General features: G+C 38.5%; 1 protein-coding gene across 2 annotated transcripts in view; it reads right to left on the bottom strand.

Annotated features, from left to right (window-relative positions):
- Nucleotides 1-2,805: 2,805 nt before the first annotated feature.
- The window catches only part of LOC115287719 (cytochrome b reductase 1), a 34,913-nt gene continuing 15,093 nt past the window's right edge, over nt 2,806-22,625 (bottom strand). For both annotated transcript variants that reach the window (XM_029934389.1, XM_029934390.1), the window contains exons 2-4: nt 21,661-21,869; nt 7,124-7,278; nt 2,806-6,589 (exon numbers count right to left, since the gene is read on the bottom strand). In XM_029934389.1, the coding sequence (XP_029790249.1) occupies nt 6,292-6,589; nt 7,124-7,278; nt 21,661-21,869 (662 nt within the window). In that variant the 3' untranslated portion in view covers nt 2,806-6,291. The remainder of the gene's footprint in view (nt 6,590-7,123; nt 7,279-21,660; nt 21,870-22,625) is intronic.

Genomic DNA, 22,625 nt, shown 5'->3' on the forward strand with positions numbered 1-22,625 from the left:
TTAAATGTATAAAAATTTAAGATGGGGTATTTGATGAAGAAAGGGATGAATAGATAGAAATGTGATAAAGCAAACATAGCAAATTGCTAATTATAGACTCTTGGTGGTAGGTATGTGAATGTTTATTCCGTAATTCTTTCCAGTTTTCTGTAGGATTGAAAATTCATAAGATGTTGAGGGAAAGATCTGCAAAGTCCCACCTTAAAAAAAAAACCTGTTTAACTTTAATTCTGTGTTTCCCAAACTTCTTTTTTCAGCAAAACAAAATAAACACAACCCTTAAGGAAAATGCAATAAACCCTACAGAACACATTCTAGAAAATACTTCCCTATTGGATTTAGTCTACACCCAATTAGATTTCTAAAATAAGTGTGCATCACTGCATAACACCCACCCCTCCCCACCCCAAACAGTGGCTTCAATAAGGCTAATTCATTATTTCTCATGATTCTGTGAGTTGACCGGAACTCAGTTGAGTAGTTCTGCTCATCTATTTGGATTCTCATGCATCTGAACTCATCTGGGGCTGGAACATCTAAGATGACTTCTTATTCTCTAGGGTCTCTTTTGGGTGGACTTCAGGTGGACTACTTCAGACTCCCTCAACAGCATACTGGGTGGGTTCCAACGGAGGAAATAGAACATGAGTTCTCTTAAGGCATGGGCTCAGATTCTCAGAATGTCACTTCTACATTCCATTGTTGGTTAAAGGAAGCCAAAAGGCCAGCCCAGATTCAAGGGAAGAGGAAGTAGACTTATCTCCTGGTATAAGGAGCAGTGTGTGCATATGAAAAGAAGATGGTGGTCATCTTTGGAGATTATCTACCATGATGGCATGATTCACTCTGCCTTATTAAAGACACATAAACTTTGTAAATGAATAGGTGGTTTTACCTTACAGTATCAGCCTTTATTTTCTAGATTACAGAGCTTTGTTAGGTAGCAACTTTTGAAGTGCCCAGAAGTGTTGATTTGAGGGTATAGTGAAATCCATTCTAAATTTAAGGGTCCAAAGACCTATGTGTATACTCTGACTACTGCTCACCAGTGGGGTGTCTTGGGCAAATACCTAACCTTTCTGAATCTAAGTTTCCTTGTTTGTAAAGCAGGATTAGTGGTATTTAACTCACCAAATTTAATTTAGTGTCAAAAAAGAGACTGAGCTTTCCCATGACTCCGAGGAACAGTCTCCAAGGGAACTGGAACTGAATCCATAGCAACTTTGATGAACACTCAGCAGGATTTCATGGCTCTTTACTCTAGTACCTGCCATTAATTTGAGTTGGCCACCCTCCCCAAGGCTACTCCACTGACAACTTGTATTTCCTATTATGGCCTGCTAGTCCTTCCTCTCTATGATCAGTATTTTCTCTTTACCACATAGTTCTTGATTTCTTATCATTTTAGCCTGTCATGAACTATCATGGCCCTACCTCATGGTCTAGACCAGGAATTAGCAAACTTTGGCCTGTGGGATAAATGTGGCCTGCCACTGTTTTTTGTAAATAAAGCTTTATTGGAATCTAGTCATACTCATTCATGTACTATTATCTGTGGTCTCTTTCGACTACAATGATATTAGTTGAGTATTTGCCACAGAAAGCATATGGTCCATAAAACCTATTTGGCTTTTTACAGACAATTTCCTGATCCCTGGTCTAGATTTCCTCATGCTCCTGTATCCAGGCATTCCTTGACTTCTGTTCTCTCTGACTTATTTTTGAAGTATTTTCCAATTCAAATTCTTGGAAAGGAAAGAATCCAAATCCTCTGAAATCCTCATTCCTCAATCTGAAAGGAAATGAAAGAGGACATATTCATTTCATACCAGACCACTTCATAGTGTGTTGGTGAGCTGTGGAAAGTCTACATATGGGTGATGTGTTTTCTCCCACTAGCATCCATTTAGCTGTGGCTGAGGAAATGCGGGTGGTATGTTATCCAAAAAACACACCTGCATTTGCAAGGCTGGGCATAGCGGACAATGTAATTGTCCAGTACAACTACAAATTAAATTAAATGAGCTAATATATGTAAAACTACATGTTAATGTATTTGAGCCATATATTTATAAAGTATTAAAAGTATTAGCTAATTAAGAGCAATTTGAAATAATATAGAGTCCCCTGAAATTAATAATACAAATCGGTGACAAAATATGATGGAACATAAAAATTCAATTCACACCCAATATTATAGCTCTACTGCATATATATACAATATATAACATTATATAATATAATAACAGCATATATAATGTTATAGTGTTATTATAGCAACACAATATGAAATATGATTAATATTTCTCAGGAGACAAAAAGGATAAATGAGTGATTAAGATTGGGGGAGTGTTAAAAAAAAAGATTGGAGGAATATTGGTTAGTTAGATGCAGCAAATTCTTTTTTCTTATTTGGGAAAAAAAGTCAACAATTCATCCATAATGAGTTATATACTTTCTCAAGGACGAGTTACTATATCCACAGAGTTCTGTAATTGGTTCTTTTAATAGGCTCTCGGTCCATGCTTTTTCAACATACACTGCGTCTGCTTTGGTTGCCTACACCCCTGGCTCCCTTCCTCACTACGAGTATGGCTCCAGTTCAAATCCTGTGTTGAGGAGGATACACTGGCAGTTTTGAAACAATCCTCTGATCCTTCCAGCAATGGAAAAGGTGTGGTACGCTGACAGCATTTTCAATAAAGAAACTTAAAAATTGTTTTTCACAAAATAAACAACCATAGGACAGAAACTTGCAGAACAATGCCTACACCATCCAGCCTGGACAAATGGATAACACACAAATCGATTCCAAGTTAACTTTTATTACTATATAAAAACAAGTTAAGAAAAAATAGATGCATGTTTTTTCTACAAAATTTAAAATATTCAGGCTATTTAATATTTTTCCATAAAAAGGCAAATTTAAACATAGTAATCTTTTCCACTTAAAAATGTTCAGGGATCTTCTAAGGGATAAAGAATAATAGTTTTCTTTTTTCTGGACTTTCCTATGTGCACCTCTAAGACATAGCAGTTAACAGTTTTCTGTCAGAGTTATCTCAAGAAGGACATAACAAGATAAAAATCCTATCATATTTGATAGATGAATGAAATGAAATTAGCATAACGCTTTACTTCTTTCTTTGAGCTTTTAGATCTGGCGTTGTGGTCAACCGGTATTGCACTGCAATTTTCAACTCAGCAGGGAAAAGAGCCTAATTAAAAACAAGACAGTCTCTTTATTTTGTCCTTTAGAAAACAGGAACCACTTGTCAGTATCCCTTAAAAAGTGCAATTGCCTTCTTTGTCATTTGATTGTAAGGTCTGAGATGCTGTTTCTAACCAGCACAGCTTAAATGAAACCACACCAGGAATGGGAAGGGAAGTATTCAGAGGGTGAAATCAGTCCGACACAAGCAGCACAGGAAGCTGTAGGCATCTGAGAACATTAATTCAAAAAGTATATTCCTTTGAGTTTCTCAATAAAACCCATCCGGAGAAAAGGCTTTAGTGTTGATTTAGATGAGTGCTAAAATAAAAGCTTTCTTTTTTTTTTTTTTTTCCTGAAATTAGATTATGGGGTAAGCCAAGCCAGACTATCTCTGCATATGATACAAGCTATAATTATTTAGGAAGATTTCAATCACTGTTTTGGAAATGATACCTAAGGCTTTCTTCTCCCCTTTTCTTTTTGTGGACTTTTTAATGAGATATTTTGGGGAGAGATGGCTTTAGGTAGGAAATACCAGCTTTTGAAAGATAAAGGTACAATTACCATTAGAATAAAAATCCCATTAAAAGAAGAGTCTCAGAAAGCTTTTCTAGATAGATATATTTTACTATGCATTGTTTTCATAAAGGTTGAAAAAGAAAGAAGTTCTTATAATATCTGTAAGATTGCCCTCACATTAGCCCACAAGAGAGAAAAAATAAAGGGCTGAGATGATGGGTGCTCAGAGCCTTCGCAATGGAACAGAATATTCTCGTGCCAAATCCATAATTAACTTTTCACCAGTAACCTCTTCCTTGGCCTACATAAAATGGAATGGCAGCTTCAGTCATTGGAACTGTCGCTGACCCCTATCCCCTCCTCAAACTCCCAGAATTTGGGACACCTCCATGTAATGAAACATCCATTTATCAAAAATATGTTTGTATGTGACAACGCGATTACTCCTTTCACTTAACACCAAAATTTGTAGCATGCTCTGCCCATATTGAATTTAATTGTGTCCACTATGTGCCAGGCATTGGGCTGGGCACTGCGGATACTTAAGAAATCATTACCAAATTTGGAAACAGAATTAAGTAAGAAGAAAACAGTATTTTGCTAGGGGATCCTGAATGGTTAGGCATGAAGCTTAAGGAGTCTGATGGAGAGAAGCTCATACTCAGTCTATGGAGGTAATAACCACTTAACTTGAAAGGAACTCCACGAAGCACCAGAAAATAAAGCGTATTTGGTGTAGGGGTGCCTAAGTGGCTTGGTTGGTTAAGTGTCTGACTCTTGATCTCAGCTCAGGTCTCTATCTCAGGATTGTGAGTTCAAGCCCCACGTTGGGCTCCATTATGGGCAGTGAGCCTACCGTAAAAAAAAGTACATTTGGTATAAACTGTATTTAGTATAAACTATAAACCCACATTAACATGCCCCAGTTTAAAAGTGCAGGGAAACCAAAAATCAACCCCAAAATGCAAAGCATCCCTTCAGCAAAGGCACTACTTTAGGTTTTAATTTAAAGCAGCCAGGGTCAAGACCGCGATTTCCATGCACAAAAGATGTCATCTCTAAGTCGCAATTCACTACAGCAAACTCAAAGCTCTAGATATCCCCTGAAATTCCACCCAATCAGGAAGGACCTTAGCTCTAAGCAGCCAGGAAGGGCAGACCGTGAGATGAGTCTCTCCTATCTCCAAACCCAAAGCTATTCACAGCAACTAAAATCCTGAAGAACAAAAATTGTAATTGATTAATCTTTAAGGTTGCAGATACCCTTTTCCTAATCTTTCTTTGTCATCAAGACACAATTTTAAGATCAAAGGGGCATTGAGGGAGGCCATGGCTTGTTGGCTGAGTCAGGGTGCCATGATCCAGGCATGCGTGGGCCTCTTTCCTTGGCTATTTGAGGATCTGCCTTGGAAAAGAGAGCCAGAAGTTAAACTTTCACAACTCACTGCACTCCAGCAGTGTACAAACTAGTATAAAATAGAAAACACAACATAGTGGAGTGGTTAGGGTCATGGACTAAGGACTCAGACAGCCAAGTGACAAATCTCAGTTCTTTCACTGATGACCTGTGTGACTGTGAGGCAAGTTACTAACCTCTCTGGGGTTATCTGTAAAATAACCTCAGATCTCCTAACTGTAAAATGGACATAATAATAGTACCTACCAAGTAAAGTTTAAGGACCGAATGAGTTAATATTTATAAAGTGCTTAGAATAGTGTCTGGCCTGTAGTAAGTGCCATGTAAATATTCTCTAAAATGAAAAAAGAAACTGAGGGGAAAATGCCCTTTGAAGTTTGTGGAGCAGTTTCTGCTACATAAGGTTTCAGGCATATTCCATTCTAATTAGGTTTGGAATCTGGGGTTATAAAGTACACCAAACTCCAGGGAAAGCTTGGGATGACGTGGAGTTTTAGAAAAACTTCCAGGTCTGACAAGAGAAGATTTCTTTCGCTACGTTTGCTCAGTCACTGCCCCAAAATGTTCTAACATAACCTTGGTCTCTAGGGCCAATCTGAGCCCAAGGTAGTTGTGGAGAGCCAACGAGGCTCTGCTCCCAAAAATTCATAAATTCTTTGTCTGTACTCTACTCATGTTATCTGTGTAGCATAAACCCTGCCCCATTCATAATTCTAAAATGTTAGGACTGGAATTCCAGAATTAACAGGAAATGACTGCGTGACAAGAGGCCAGAGATGCCTAAATTGATGAAATTTACCAACCGAGAGACACATTTTTATTTTTTGCTTGTTTGTTTTTGAGAGACACATGTTGACCAACTGTTTTATGCAAGGCACTGTGCTAAATGTTTTGGTCCTCAACAAGAAAGAGGTAACATAACCACAATTTATATCTACTATTATTTACACTGATCATCTTCTTTCCAATTTAGAGAAGTTCATAGGCCCCAATCAATACAAACTCTTCCAAGGAATCCTACTTTATGATTAAAATAAATATTGGCTCTGTGGCCCATTCATCTTGGGGCTAGATAAAGAAGCTACACACTGTAGAGCTAGTTTGTAAAGGTGAAGTGATATGGTCACATCTCTATAACATTTTACATGGTGGATCTCTGTCCAGCCTCATCAATGATGAAGTTTCTTTTCCTTGCCGTCGATTCACTGTTTAATTCTGAATCTGATTTGTCCACGTTGTTAAAGTTTATTGCTGAGCCTTCCACTCCCTCTTGAGCACCTCCATTTGGCTGAAGAAAGATGGAATTTGGTTCCTTAGGACGCTGCCACTGTGGTCTAGTGACTATCCAAAAAATGAGAGCCCCAAATACCACAATCAGAAGGCCAAGGGTATTTGTGAAAACACCTTCCGGTGGGAACGTACTGTACTTAGAACCACTCCTACAAAAAAGAGAGAGTATGTCCAATTACAAATAGGGTGATGCAGCAGCGTGTCAAACAGTCTTGCATTTATCTGCTTAAAAAATACCCAGTGGTAAAGAGCTTCTATGTAAATTTCCTTAATGTTTGATAAGAAATTTAAGTTATGCTAAGATAACTCAATGAAATAGTATGGCACTATTAAAAATTATAAGTATAAAAATAAAATAGCACCTGGAATACCAGTAGCACTTAAAAATGAAGAATGGATGATACAAAACTGTATATACTCCATAATTATAATTCATATAAGACATGCATATAAAACGGCATGTGTAACTTCAATAGTTGTAAGAGTAGTATACCTTTTTTAACATTTTGGTCCTTCCTCCAAGCATTATTAATCCTATACTACATGTATAATACATTTGTTAAAAAATAAATGTTTACATTTTCTATTTTTAATATTAAAATTTTGTTACATTTTCCTCCAATGAATAAGTACTTAACATCTTATAGCTTAAATATTGCAATTAGGAAAACTATATAACTTACAAGGCAAAGAACAATTTCTCAGTCACTCCCATAAGTACTGTTGCAATCACTGTTCCAAAGATGAGGAGTCCAGAATAAACATGTATGGGCATGACAAGTGCTCGGAGAGAAAGTGGAGCCCAAGGAAGCAGAAAGACGAAAACACCTAGGAGAAGCTACACATCAACAGGAACAAAGGTTATCATTTAATTTTAAGAGTTAACCAATTTTAAAAGTATTATTATAAAAGCAATTGTATACAAAATGAGAAAACCTTCGTACAGAACCAAGGGCATAAGATGAAAATTTCCCCCACTCCAGTTCCACTACTCAAAGGCAACATCTATTATCACTTTCTCGAGTATCCTTCCAGAAAATTTCTATGCCTATACAAGCATGTGTGTATGTGTGTAAGGGGAGACAGAGAAAGGGAATATTTAAAGTATAAATGGCTTCTTACTATACATATTTGTTCTGCATCTGCAACTTGCTTTTTTCCCTTAATAATATATCTTGGAGATGGGGCACCTTGGTGGCTCAGTCGATTAAATGTCTGACTTTAGCTCAAGTCATGATCTCACAGATAATGAGTGCACTGCATTGGGTTCTATGCTGACAGTTCAGAGCCTGGAGCCTGCTTCCAATTCTGTGTGTGTGTGTGTGTGTGTGTGTGTGTGTCTGCCCCTCCCCTGTTTGTGCTCTGTCTCAAAAATAAACAAACATTAAAAAATTTTAATAATATATCTTGGAGATCTTTTCATATCAACACAGGTGCATCTGGTTTATTCTTCTTAATGGCTAATATTGTATTTTAAGAATGTAACATAATTTACTTAGTCCTGTATCTATGGATGTTCCTGTTTCTATTCTTTTTCTATCATTAACAAAGCAACAGTGAATATTCTGATACCTTCTTGTTTGTTTTTATCTATTTCCTTAAGGTTGCTGAGTAGAAAAAGAAATAAAAGATCTTCAAGTCACTAAAACCATACATGACAGGACACATTTAGTCAGTTCCATCAAAAACATTATGTGTTGGGGTGCCTGGGTGGTTCAGTCAGTAAAGCATCTGACTTTGGCTCAGGTCACCATCCTGTGGTTCGTGAGTTTGAGTCGCACATAGAGCTCTGTGCTGACAGGGACTCTAGTCCCATATGTACAAGATTCTAGATAAACCAGAATCCATTTACCTAAAGCCTATGCAAAAGTGAGCACTGAGGAGCACCTGCGTGGCTCAGTCAGTTAAGTGTCTGACTCTTGATTTCAGCTCAGGTCATGATCTCACGGTTCATGAATTCGAGCCCCACATTGGGCTCTGCACTGACAGTGCAGAGCCTGCTTGGGATTCTCTCTCCCTCTCTCTGGCCCTGTCCCACTCTTTCTCTCTGTCTCTCTCTCTCTAAATAAATAAATAAACTTAAAAAAACTTTATGTGTTAAGTTTACAATTTTGTTTTATAAGGAAAAAGTGAATCCTGCACAGAGGTTATGCCATTTCCTTGAAAATTAAATCCCTGGTGGGATGCTTCTCTGCAGAGGATAGCAAGATTCCTATGTAACTGAAGTCTGGTGACACCATTTGTTTTGCGGCCCACACCTCCTATCCATTACCTATTCTTTTCTTCTCAAGAGAATAAAGATGATTTAGTGACCACTGAGCTACTGAATTTAAAGGGCATTTTTCCAGGTACCTACTTTGGATCTACCCCCCTAACAAAACTACGATGAGAAGAAGGGAGATCCAGGAAAAACACGACATCACTGTTTATCTTTCCTGACTGGGATCAAAGGACGAATGGGGCACACCAGAAGAATGAAGGCAGAATGGGTCTGAGACCCTAAAACACGTTTAGAATCAGCTTCTGGGAAATGGTAATGAAAAAAAGGCATTCAATAGGCTAGTTTGCATATTCTATTGTCCACCTAATGCCACAAATGCCTGGATGTATGAGAAATGGTTCAGAGGGTGCCCTTTGGTGGTTGAGAATGTTGCTAATTCTCCTTCCGTGAGGTTTAATGATTCTATTAGTATCAAAGGGCAAGCCTCCTGACGTATGGGTTGTGATTCCTATATGGAAATGGGCATGGGCCACCAAGCAGCCACCAAGTGTGTACACACTTCTGTGAGTAAAGTCACCACATCTTTTCTGTGACTTGCCCATGGAAATATGTATTTTCCATATTTCTGCTCTCTTGACTCTTCATTCTTAAGATTCTGTTTTCTCTTATTTCTTTCAGGGTTTATCATGTGTGCCTCTTGCAATCCTGTAGGGCTCAATGATCTAAGCAGGTGGGGCGCCAGAAATTTGCTTAGAGGATCCCAGGCAATTTAACTTCTCTTCACTGTTACTTTTACCATTAAAAAAATTTATTTGGCGAAAGAAAATTACTTCTAAAAGGAAAGGAAAAAATTACAGAATGGTAAACTTTGATTAAAAGTGTTCCAAATGATACAAATTTACAATTTATAATAACTTACAAAAATTTATAATTTATAATAACCATTCTTTATTTCCTTCTTACCATTTGAGCCTTACCATCTTACAAGTAGTATGGTAGCTTAGAACCTAGTGGATTGAAACTCACAAAATCCCCTTGTTCTTTTTTATAAATTTTTTTAACATTTATTTATTTTTGAGAGACACAAAGTGAGTGGGGGAGGAGCAGAGAGAGAGAGACACACACAGAATCTGAAGCAGGCTCCAGGTTCTGCCTGTCAGTACAGAGCCCAACACAGGGCTCGAACCCACAAACTAGGTGAGATCATGACCTGAACTGAATTCGGATGCTTAATGGACTGAGCTACCCAGGTGCCCCTAAAGGTCTTGAAAGACCTGCATCATGGAAGACCTGCATCAGAAACACTTGTGATCCTTCTTTAAAGAGATCCCTGGGACAAATCCAGATCTGTTAAATTAGAACTCCTGGAAGCAGGGCCAAGGAATCTGCATTTTAACAGAAAGCCCAGGTGATTCTTAATGCATGTTAAAGTTTGAAGACCATTGCTCTTGAGTCTCTTAAACTATTTCAGAGATATGGGCTAATCACAGTCTTGAAAATCCCAAAAAGTGGAAGCAAGGGATTCTTCCATTGCCTTCAGTCTCAAACACTTATTAAGCATTAGCCTTGTGCAAACAAAGTGCTTAGGAACCATTACCTACAGAAAGCTGTTCTTTACTGCAATGGAGTTCTTAAGAGAGCTAAAGAAGAATAAAATATCATTAAAAAGTTATTATTTAGACATCAATGTGAAATTGTAGTATGATCCTAATTATACTTAAAAATTTTTTTTAAATGTATATTCATAGGCACAAAAAAAACCTAAAGGAAGTAAGCCAAAATATAATGATACCTCTAGATTATGACATTATCAATGATTTTTATTTTTTCTTTATTTTACAAATTTTAAAATCAATGTATATTACTGTCATGTGGGAAGCTGCAAAGATTCAGCTGCTTGGCCATTTGCTAGCCGGAAATGTCACTCCCTGAGGGGAGTTGCAAAAATAGGCAGGGGAGCGCCACTCCCGGTCAGGGAGAAGCCAGAAGAACAAAGATCAATCGCCTGCAGGCAGGGTGGTATGGCCCTTCAGTGCTGTGCTAAAAACTTTAGTTTGGTTCCTCTTTTATTCTAGCCTAAATCCCTTAACCCTGTTTCCTAGCAACCGACCTAGGTCAGCTGCCTTGTTCTCCCGCCTAAAAACCTTTATAAGATACAGTGTTTTCTGAATAAAGAAGAGGCTTGATCAGAAACTGTGTGTTGTGTCCTTACTCTCTGTGCTCCCCCTTCCTGCCCTTTCTCTCCCTCCCTCAGGAATGAAACCGTAAGGATTCACCGCCCGGCGGAGCGGATAGACATGACACTGTCACAACTGGAAATAAACAAAAAAGTTTCTTTTAAAGTTCCTGTGCTGAATATATGGGCTTTCTCAGTTAATTATTAATTATTATTATTTGCTCACTTACAAATGTATTTTACTATACCAGTTTCCTCTCCCTTTATGAAACAAAAGAGTTTATAAAAAAAGATACGTGTGAACTTTGAGATCTAACGAAAGCTTTTATTTGCAAATGTCATGAATGAAACCAGGAAATATCTGCCTACCTAGCTTTTGTATTAAGTATGATTTCTTTTTTTTTTTAACTGTAGAGGTGGATTTAGTGAGCAATCAACTAATTTACTGATTATTATATGGAAATCCTCTTCATTTTTCTGCTATTTCATATACTCAACCATTCCTTTATTTAAAGCACATATTGCTGGGCCCCATCCCTAGAATTTCTGATTCAGTAGGTCTGGGATGGAACCTAAGAATCTGTATTTCTAATATCCCTGGTGATGGTAATGATGCTGTTCTAGGGACTACACTTTGAGAAGCTCCAAATTTGCATTTCCAAGTTGCATTCTTCAAACGTAAAAGCATGTTTCTTCCAGGGATGAAAACATCTAATCAGCACCAACTAGAATATGTCCACATTTTTTTTTTTATAAAGAGAGATGACACACAAATGAACACTCAATTCCTCTGTCAATATTCTACACCTCCTTCCTGCACTGTCTTGCCTCAAATCTACCTTGGCAATACCCCAGCACTGGCTCAGTCATCTTCAGGGCTACATCTGCTAGGTACTACTGGAGTAAGTCACCCAGCCAAGGAGATGAACAGCACTACAAATTCATGGTTATGATGCTCACAGTTATGAGCACTGAACACTGCTCAACAATCCTTCTACTACTGTCTGATTTATCAACTGGTCCTCCAAGTTCTCTCTTCCTCAAAATAGTGGCTGTCCTATGTGCCTCCTCACTATTAGCAGATGATTTTATTGCCACCTCAGGAGAAAAAGTGAGCTTTACTTTTCTGCTGCCAAACCAAACAAACCAAAAAAGCACCTCAAGCCAACAATTCCTTCCTTTCTTCAATCACGATAGGGTCAGTGTTCAATTTTCCAGCTGTGCTCTGCAACCTGCTTCCTGAAGACATAGCTATAGATTCACTCCACTATTCACAACCTCTCCTTCTCTTCTGGTGCCGTCCTGGGAGCACTGTAACATGCCCAAGCTTCTTACAGTGAAAAGAAGCAAACAAATAAACAAAAAACCCTCAACCAAACCTGCCTTCACTTCTATCCTTGTCCAGTTACTCCCTTCTCTCTCCTTCCCTTCTTACCCAAACCTCTTGACTGAGTTGCCTATTTTCTTACCTTCCATTCCTTCTTCAATCCACTGAAATCTGGATTCTCCCCTCTAAGAAAACTGCTCTCCAGTGGCATCAGTGACTTTCAGATCACTAAATCCAAAGGATAGTTTTCAGACTACATTCTCCTTGCCTTCTTATAGCATCTGACACTCCTTAAGTCTTCTCTTGCTCCTCTAATGTTCCCTTTCTCATCCCCCCACTTGCTCAAGCCTGCAAGTGACTCTCATCCCTTTACTGTTGACTTCCCAAATCTCATTAATCCCACCTGTGAAATACCTTCAGAAACCATCTACTTTGCTCACTGATACTGCTACACCTCCAGGCCACCATCGTTTCTCATCTGAACCTCTGCAAACACCTTGCTGCTAGTCTATCTATATTTACTTCTGTCCAACCTCCAATTCATCTTCGATACTCCACTCCAGGATGCCTGACCTCTTTCTTGCTTCCCAAACAAAGAAAACTTTACCCACAAACTCTTCTATTCACCTAGAATACTCTCTCCCTTTCACCACCAACCTCATGATTTCAGGTTTTGGTCTGACTTCCTTTTCCCCCCCCCCCCCCCCCATATAAGATCTCTCCTGAAACACTCCATACCCACCATATCTACTAAATACTCAGGACCTGTCTTGTAAGCTACATGAGAGGGGAAAGCATGTTTCTTTGGACCCATGCTTGTCTTACGGAACAATGCACCTCCCACAGCCTGGTGAGGAATCTCATACACAATGGGTATTTGGCTCTGTTGAATAAATGGATGATTAACAAAATTTCATTGACATAAAATGCATCTTCTCAATCATGAAGGTGCCTAAGCTCTAGAGTAGAAATAAAAATTGCCATCTTCAGGTCATAAAGGAGACTTCCATAAGACTTATAAAACAGCTGACCTGTGTCATTCTAGTACACTAATCCCTAGCCTAAACATTTCCATGCATTATGTGGCTTTGATCATGATGTTGTGAAGGATGTATCAAAAGCCTTAATTTACAGGTAAGCAAAAGTTCCAAAAAGTTCAATAATTCATTGTAAGGTCACCAGCTACAAATGGATGAACCTGACTCAAACAGGATTGCAAGTCCTATGTTCTCAAACACTACTTGCTCTCTGGATCTGAGCAAGAAAGAAGCCAGGGGTCAGATTTCCTTCTGCTAAACAAAAGTCATGAAGATGAAGTTGTGAAATGATCTTTCTGAGAAGTATACTTCTGAGCAGTATAAATGAAAAGGAATCTGACACAGAACTCCTACAAATCTTCAAGGAGAAGGAAAAAAACACTCATTTTTCAAACGGACAAAAGACACGAACAGGTATTTCTTAGAAGGGAAACATGAGTGATCAGTGAAACAAACATTAAAACCACAAGGTGATATCATTTTATACCTACTGGTTTGGCAATAATTAAAAGTTTGAAGAGGATGCATGTTGGCAAGGATGTGCCTTATGGGCACTCGTATATGCTGCTGGCCAGAACACACTGGGATCAACCAATGTGGAAAACAAATTGGTATTTCTTTTTTAGGCTGAGTATATAATTCCACACCCTAAGTATACACCCAGAGTAATCTTTGCATATGAGGGCCAGGAGATTCATATATATATATGAATGTTCCATTTAGTATTATTTATAGCAGAAAACAACTAAAAATAGCTCAAATGTCTAATAGCAGGAGAACAGATAAATAAATTCATGGTATATTTAAACAATGGAATACAGGGGTGCCTGGGTGGCTCAGTTGGTTGGGTGTCCGCCTTCAGCTCAGGTCACGATCTCACGGTTCGTGGGTTCTAGCCCCGCGTTGGGCTCTGTGCTGACAGCTAGCTCAGAGCCTGGAGCCTGCTTCGGATTCTGTGTCTCCCTCTCTCTCTGACCCTCCCCTGCTCATGCTGTCTCTCTCTCTCAAGAATAAATTTAAAAAATAATAATAAGCAATGGAATGCAAAAGTACAAGTGAATAAACTACAGCTAAGGGATCAATATAGTTGAATCCATAGAATAAAAAAGTTGTGATAGAATACCTATAAGACTATTTTTTTCAAAATTAAAGAAGCAAACCTAAACAACATATTGTTTGGGGATTTACACTATTCAGTAAAATTATAAAGAAAAACAGGATGACAGAAAAACTTTCAGAGAATGGTTACTGCTAGAGGTTGGGGTAGTTAGAGAGAGACGGGATTGAGGTAGAAGTAGGTAGGGGTTCTATGTGATCTAAATTAGGTTGGATAGTGGAATCATAAGAGTTAATGTTATCATGATTCAAAACTTCTAAACACACACAATAGGGCTTTTTTTTATTGAGAACCCCAAAGAGCTTTTATGTATATTATAAATCTATTGGTATTTATCATATTAGAAATTAAAGCTGAAACTTCTCAAAATATTTATTCATTTAACAATGATAATAAATTCACTGCATATTTACATAAATAGCATGTCTTGGGAAAAATAACTGTATTATGTGAAACAAAAAAAATAGTGAGCCAAGTGGCCTATTTTACATATTTACAAATCATTTTAAGGTCTGATTCAGTAGTAGATAATTGGATTTCTCTGTTTGTCTTCACATTCAGTCTTATGTGATATCACATATAATGTAGCCTCTGTAAAAGTCCATGTAACACCTGTGAGAAACTGACACAAAGATAAATACCTTCTTAGTATTATGGAAAGAGCTTTGAACAGAAAGATCACCAAATAATCTTGGTTACCGCTCCCCCCACCCTTCAGGGTTCTCTGGACGAGACTCTGAAAACTAATTTTAAGAGGATGCCTCCGAAGCAGAGAGAAGGAACACCTCAGAGAGATGAAAAGAAAGAATAAGAAACTACGTGTCAGCAAAATTTGGGGGAAGGTTGTCACAAAGACATTTCAGCTTAATTTCCTCTACAAAAGAGTAAATAAAGGATCTCTGCTTTGTAGGGGAATCATTCCTGTGATTCTGTTTTCAGAGGTGGGGGTGGGGGGCAGGGGAGCAGCGCATGGCAGAGGGAGTAGGTGACCGGGTTGGTCCAACTCCCTGTAAAAATGCTCTGTCAAGAGAACACCTAAGACACCAGTGGACCCAAACTATGGACTCAGGAAAGGTGGGCTCTCTACTTTTAGGGGTGGGCTCAAGGTTCTCAGGAGTCCCTATCCCTGTTCTGGCAATAGACTGAGGGAAGCAGAGGTCAGACATACAGAGAAAACAACCCAAAGAAGAGTACACTTTGAGCCCCAGATCGTTTGTTATTTTTTTAAAATGCCCCAGAGGCTAGATCTCACAGGCAGAAAAGAATTCTACACTTGAAATGCTTTACAATCCATAGGTAAACATGAGGAAAGAAGATGTATTCTTTGTTGCTTCCCTCCGTGCTTCCCTCCTTCCTCTGTTTACTGAAACCATCTGGACACTAGCTTCCCATGGCAATCCTGACTTTAAACATAGGAGCTAAGCCAGACCCCAACAGTGCTAAGGTAAGAGGATCTGACCTTGACAGTCTCTCCCATGCTCTTCGTTCTCTGTGGTAGGATTGTTTCTTGAATTGTTGTCTGCGGGAGAGGGGAGCACAAACTGACTTCACAAACTTGGGTGAATGGTCTGCACGCAGCTAAACTTTGAGACTGAAGTGCCGGCCGCCGTGGCTGTGGCCTCGTCAGCCAGCAGCAGCCAGCAGCTCCAGAAAGTGGAAACTTCCTGTTCCCCACCCACAAGTGGCAGCTCCAAGAATCTCCATCTGGAATTCGTTTTGATTCAGAAAGAGAAACTGCTTCCCCTTTTTACTTTTTTTAAATCTTTATTTTATTTTACTTTAGAGAGACAGCAGGAGTGTGGGAGAGGAGCAGAGGGAGAGAGTGACAATCTTAGGTAGGCTCCATGCTCAGCTCGAGCAGAGCCCCCAACCCTAGGATCATGATCTGAGCTGAAAGGAAGTCTGTAGCTCAACTGGCTGAGCCACCCAGGCGCCCCTCCCTTTTTTACTTTTAACCTAAGAAATCTGACAGAAGTATGTCTCTGTCAAGCATATTTTTGTGGCTCATGAGTTTTTGCAACTAAGAATATGAAGGCAGCAATCTTTGTAAATCATATCCTTGGATATAAGTAGGAAGCTTAGCTCCTATCAAAACTGAAGAAAGCAAGTTTAGAACTGGGTTGTTTCCACTGGGAAAGAAAATGTTCTTTCATTTAATGTCTTCCTGAGCACACTTGGGTGATCCGTTCTGTCACTTATATGGAGAAGCAATGCAAGTAACTCGAGAACAGCTTTCATACTACAAAGGAATAAAGTTGGAATGTCGTCAACTTTTCCTGGTAAGAAGCTGTTCCCCTCATTCCTGAACAACCACAGGCACCAAGCACATGAGTATCATAATCTGTGGTGAGGGGGCACTGTTTGCTTGTTTAGTTTTAAAAATTATGTGTATATGCTTTGTATGCAACATATGATTTACTTGTATTTAAAACAAAAGAGCCACATGTTCAAGCAGGTCAAACAAGACACATTTAAATATTTAATAAGCCCCCAAGCCAATCCCACCCACTCCCACAATGTGGTAGTAGGTTGGTGTATTCATACATACTTTTCTTCACACATAAACACATACATACTTTTTTTTTTTTAATGCTTTATCTATTTTTGAGAGACAGAGAGAGGCAGCTCGAGCAGGGGAGGGTCAGAAAGAGAGGGAGACACAGAATCTGAAGACAGACTCCAGGCTCTGAGCTAGCTGTCAGCACAGAGCCCGAGGCTGGGCTCGAACTCACGAACCGTGAGATCATGACCTGAGCCAAAGCTGGACGCTAAACTGACTGAGCCACCAGGTGCCCCCATACATACTTTCTTTACACATAAATATATACATGCTTTTGTCCTTTCTCTCTTCCTTTTATTTTAGATGACATTTTACTAAACATATTACTTATTCTTTAGTATTTTTTATACTGAAGAATATACAATGATTTCACTCTTGGTCAGTAGACGTGGCTACATTCCTTGTAATAGCTGCATAATATCTACCATGGATTTACCATAGATTATTTAACCATTCCCTATTGATGGATATTAGGTCGCTTCTGGTTTCCTACCTGGACAAACCATGTTACACTAAAAATCCTTTTTAGGGGTGCCTGGGTGGCTCAGTTGGTTGAGAATCCAAATTCGGTTCAGGTCATGATCTCACAGTTCAAGCCCCACATCCCGCTCTGTGCTGACACACACACTCTGTGTCTGCTTTGGATTCTGTGTTTCCGTCTGTCTCTGCCCCTCCTCTGCTCATGCTCTCTCTCTCTCAAAAATAAACACTAAAAAAAATCCTTTTGAGAATCGCATGTTACAGTATTTTATTTCCACTCTCCTCAAATGTGGGGTTGCTAAATTAAAAGGTAAGCATACATATATTTTTTAATTTAGTAGATATGAATACACTACTTTCCTAAAATTTGGTGACAAAACATTTTCGTATCAGTGGTGGAAAAGCAAAAGTGGAGAGCATCCTTGACCACTCACACCCTTGGCAGCAAGGAGCATCACCACTGTTGTTCTGTTAGTCTTGTAGGGAAAAATGACATTTTATTGTTGCTTTCGCTTCTATTTCCCTAACTTCTTAGTGAGGTTGAACATTTCATATGCTGATTGGTGATTTAAGTTTTTCTTCTGTGACCTGCCTGTTCAAACCTGTGAGGTTGCCTTTTTATCATTAATTTTCTGGAGTTGTTTTATATTATATACTAAACACATTAACCTTTAATACATGACACGATTATTCCCCTTATCCTCTTGGGCAGTGTCAGTTGACTTTGGTATGTTTTGTCCCATATAATTTTTTATTTAAAAATTTTTTAATAGTTATTTATTTTGAGAGAGAAAGAGAGAGAGAATGAGTAGGGGAGGGGTAGAGAGAGAGAGGGAGGGAGAGAATCCCAAGCAGGCTCTACGCTGTCAGCACAGAGCCAGATTTGGGGCTTGATCTCATGAACAGTCAGATCATGACCTGAGCTGAAATCAAGAGTTGGATGCTTAACAGACTGAGCCACCCAGGCCCCCCCCATATAATTTTTTATTTAAAAAAAAGTTTAATGTTTTATTTATTTTTGAGAGAGAAAAAGACAGCGTGAGCAGGGGAGGGTCGGAGAGAGAGAAACACAGAACCTGAACACAAGCTCCAAACTCTGAGCTAGCTGTCAGCACAGAGCCCGACGCGGGGCTTGAACCCACAAACCGTGAGATCATGACCTGAGCTGAAGTTGGATGCTTAACCGACTGAGCCACCCAGGCGCCACCCCCATATAATTTTTTTTTAATTTTATGTAATCAAATATGTCTTTCTTTTCCTGTATGACTTCTGGACTTCTTGTCAACCTGTGGACTACCCAACCTCAGATTATGCAGATTATATGCTGTCAATTTTCTTTTTCTCTTTTCATTGGCTTTTTAGGAATCTTTTTTCTTTTGTGTTATATACAGAGTCCTTTTGCTTATTTGTTGGTTTCTTCCAAATGGATAACAAATTATGATGGTAACATTTATTAAATAAGCATTCTTTCTCCACTTAGTTGAAATACCAAAGTGTTGAAGAAAACATTCGTGTACATACTTGAACTGTTTGTTTGTCAAGAACTCTCTGTTCTTTCCATGACTACATTTTGTTTACTACTGTATTAATAGCTTGTTTTAAAGGCAGGTCTCCTTTCACTTCTTTTTCAAAATTTGTTTGATTATCCTTGGATATTTGCTCTGCAAGTTTAAAACTACCATTGGGCTTAAAATTAGAATTATGTTAAACATAAATATAGTTAGAGGGAAAGATATTTCTATATTAATTATTCTCTTTTAATAACATAGTATCTCTCTAATTATACCATCTTTTCTGTTTTTCAATAAAATTGTATAGTATTTTATATATTCTACATATAGATGTTATACCTTCATTGTATAGTTTATTCCTACATATTTTATAATTTTATATCCATATTATAAATGAATTGTACTTTTTATCTAAGTGGTCATTTCTAATTTAGGCAACAGTTAGTGAATTATGCGTGACTATATTTTTTAAAAATATTTTTTAATGTTTATTGATTTTTGAGGAGGGGAGGGGCAGAGAAAGAGGGAGACACAGAATCCAAAGCAGGCTCCAGGCTCCAAGCTATCAGCACAGAGCCTGATGTGGGGCTCGAACCCATGAACTGTGAGATCATGACCTGAGCTGAAGTTGGATGCTTAAATGACTGAGCCACCCAGGTGCCAATGCATGGCTATCTTCTATCCAGACCTTTTCCAAGTACTTATTACTCTAACCATCTCTTGGGTTACTAGATGTACATTACATGAATTTTTTCTGCAAACCGAAAAAAAGCCACACATTCTCTATTACTTAAACAGATTTTTTCACTATCTTGTAGCTAAAATCTCTAAAATAAAGTTGAATGACAAAGGTAGCAAGCACCAATGTCTAATTAATACAATGTCTTCAATATTTCACAGTTTAAGCTGCTGTTTGCTGTTGGACATTAGTAAAGGTGTTTATCACCAGAGCTGTCATCTTAGGCGGGGAAGTGTGTAGTACCAGAGGCTCCACATCTAAGAGGAGTTTGTTTTCTCCCAGTCTACTGGAATAGTTTAAAGTATCTATTCCTAGAAAGTCAAAGACATAAAACAGTCTGGGCCCAGTGCCATTTTCAGAGGTAGATTTCAAAAGACGTCACCATTTAATCTAAAATTTTATTGTCCTGTTTAGGTTTTCTTTTTTTTAATGTTTATTTTTGAGAGAGGGACAGAGAGAGAGAGCAGGGAATGGGCAGAGAGAGAGGGAGACACAGAATCCAAAGCAGGCTCCAGGCTCTGAGTTGTCAGCACAGAACCCAACATGGGGCTCAAAACCACCAACTGTGAGATCATGACCTGAGCCAAGGTCGAATGCTTAATCCATTGAGCCACCAGGAACCCCAATCCCGTTTAGATTTTCTGATTCCTCTCAGATCTAATCTGGTAGTTTATATTTAGCAAGGAAATGATCCTTTTTTCTCTCTTAAGGATTTTTAAGTATATCATGATATATTAAAACTTAATAATCTGTCCTAATTTTAAAATAATATTTGTATCAGTGATTAATGTCTTTCTTATTCTGAAGCTTGTATATTTTGTTTTACCTCAATCAAGTATATAATAGTTTATCTATTTTATTTAATTTTTTTAAAGAACCAGCTTTTTATTTCATTTATAATTTCTTCTATTTTTTATTTGCTTCAGTTTCTTACTTCTCTTATACTCACAGAACAATAAAGTTCACATTGATATCCCAATTAGGTAGCTGGATATATACTGTCCTAAGAAAGGGAAGTGAATTGACATAGTTCACAAAGATTTTTCAACAAAGTGGTTACCACCAAAAAGATTTAAAAATTCTCTTCTTACCTTAGTGTCCTAGGATAGCCAAATCCCTATCACACTCCATTAACTCATGTTCAAATACACTACTCTGAAATGTATGTGTTTTTAATAAGTGAAGACAGAGGAAGGCTAATCTAATCACCAAGGCTTCAAAATCTAACAAGGAAGTAAAACTCATGTCTTCACTCATATAGTTAGAAAACAGAAAGGACAGTGGCACCTGGGTGGCTCAGTCAGTTAAGTGTCTGACTCTTGATTTTGGCTCAGGGCATAAGTCCCGCATCAGGTTCTGTGCTGACAATGTGGAGCCTACTTGAGATTCTCTTTCTCCCCGCCTCCTCTCTGTTCCTAGCTCCCCTCTACCTCCCTCCTTTCACTCCCAAAAATAATAAATAAATAAATAAATAAATAAACTTTTTAAAAAAAGGAGGGGCACCTGGGTTGCTCAGTCAGTTAAGCATCCAACTTTTGCTCGGGTCATGATCTCGTGGTTCGTGAGTTTGAGCCCTGCATTGGGCTCTGTGCTGACAGCACAGAGCTCACTATGGATCCTCTGTCTAATTCTTTCTCTGCCCCTCCTATCTTCATGTGCATGTGCTCTGTCTCCGAAGTAAATATTAAAATAAAATTTTATTAAACAGAAAAGAAAAGTGAAAGAATGGGGGAAGAAATCTTGCCTATGCTTGTCTATTCAGCACATGGAACTTGAAGTCCAAATAATGGCAGTCTAGGTATTATGGAGACAGCAATTTCCCTACATAGATATGTCCATATTTAAAATCTCATGCTCCAAGCTTAAAGACTGTAAATTCTGCAGTTCTGATGGCTCCTTGGGGAAGAGTACTTACAATGGAAACAAAATGGAACACGGCCTAAAGGGAATGAGAAAATTATTTCCAAGAAATATGAATGCGTAGAAAACATCTATAGTATCTGAACTATTTTACTTTTCATATCATGCTTACAAATACACTGAAATATTGACCTGTAAGATGTAGAGTATGATGACCGTCAGTCCGACCCAGCTGTGTAGACTGTACATGTTGGGGATATTCTTGGCATTGTGGAAATCAAACACAGCCACCAGAGAGATAATTGCAAGAATGGCAGCAACGGCATGTAACCCTGCATGGATGGATTTCATCAGGAGCTTGCTGCATTTCCAGGTCCACGGCAGTCTGTATACAATGATGGCTAGAAAGAAGCAAAAGGGGACAGGACATGGTATTGTTTTTAATTAACACAAGTTGAACAGTTTGATGCGTGGAACACTCCCTTCCATGAAACCCTTTTCAGCTGGCTTCTGCTTCTCCCCAATTCCCTGCCTCTCAGGGGTTCATTCTTGGGCTCTTTTGCCAGCATCTTCTTTATTGCCAACTTATGGACAAACCTTAGTGGCTCTCAGGGTTAATTTTAAGACTTTTTCGTCCTTCTATACTCTCTGTGGGTGATCTCATTCACTCTTTCACTGAGATGCTACCTACATGGCAGGGACTCCAAAATTCTCATCTCCAGCCTGAAGAATTTTTTTAAAGTATTCTCCATGCCCAGCATGGAGGCCAACATGGGGCTTGAACTCACAACCCTGAGATCAAGACCTGAGCTGAGATCAAGAGTCAGATGTTTAACCGACTAAACTATCCAGGTGTCCCTTCAACCCAGAACTTTCTTCTTACTTCCAGACCCACACAATCCAACAGCTTCTTGACATCTCAATAGAGATGCCTCCAAATATCTCAAACTCAACACATCCGAAACTAAATTATTAGTCTTATGAGCTGGTTTCTTCATATAAGCCATAGTTTGTTAAAAAAAGACAAAGGAATATATATATATATATATATATATATGCACAAAGATTTAACTGAACAAGAGTATAACCACATATTTTACAAAAAGGTATGTCCAAACATAGATAAACATAAGCAAGATGTCAACTTCATTAGTCAA

This window comes from Suricata suricatta, chromosome 3 (assembly GCF_006229205.1).
Source record: "Suricata suricatta isolate VVHF042 chromosome 3, meerkat_22Aug2017_6uvM2_HiC, whole genome shotgun sequence".
In the NCBI taxonomy this organism is placed as follows: domain Eukaryota; kingdom Metazoa; phylum Chordata; class Mammalia; order Carnivora; family Herpestidae; genus Suricata; species Suricata suricatta.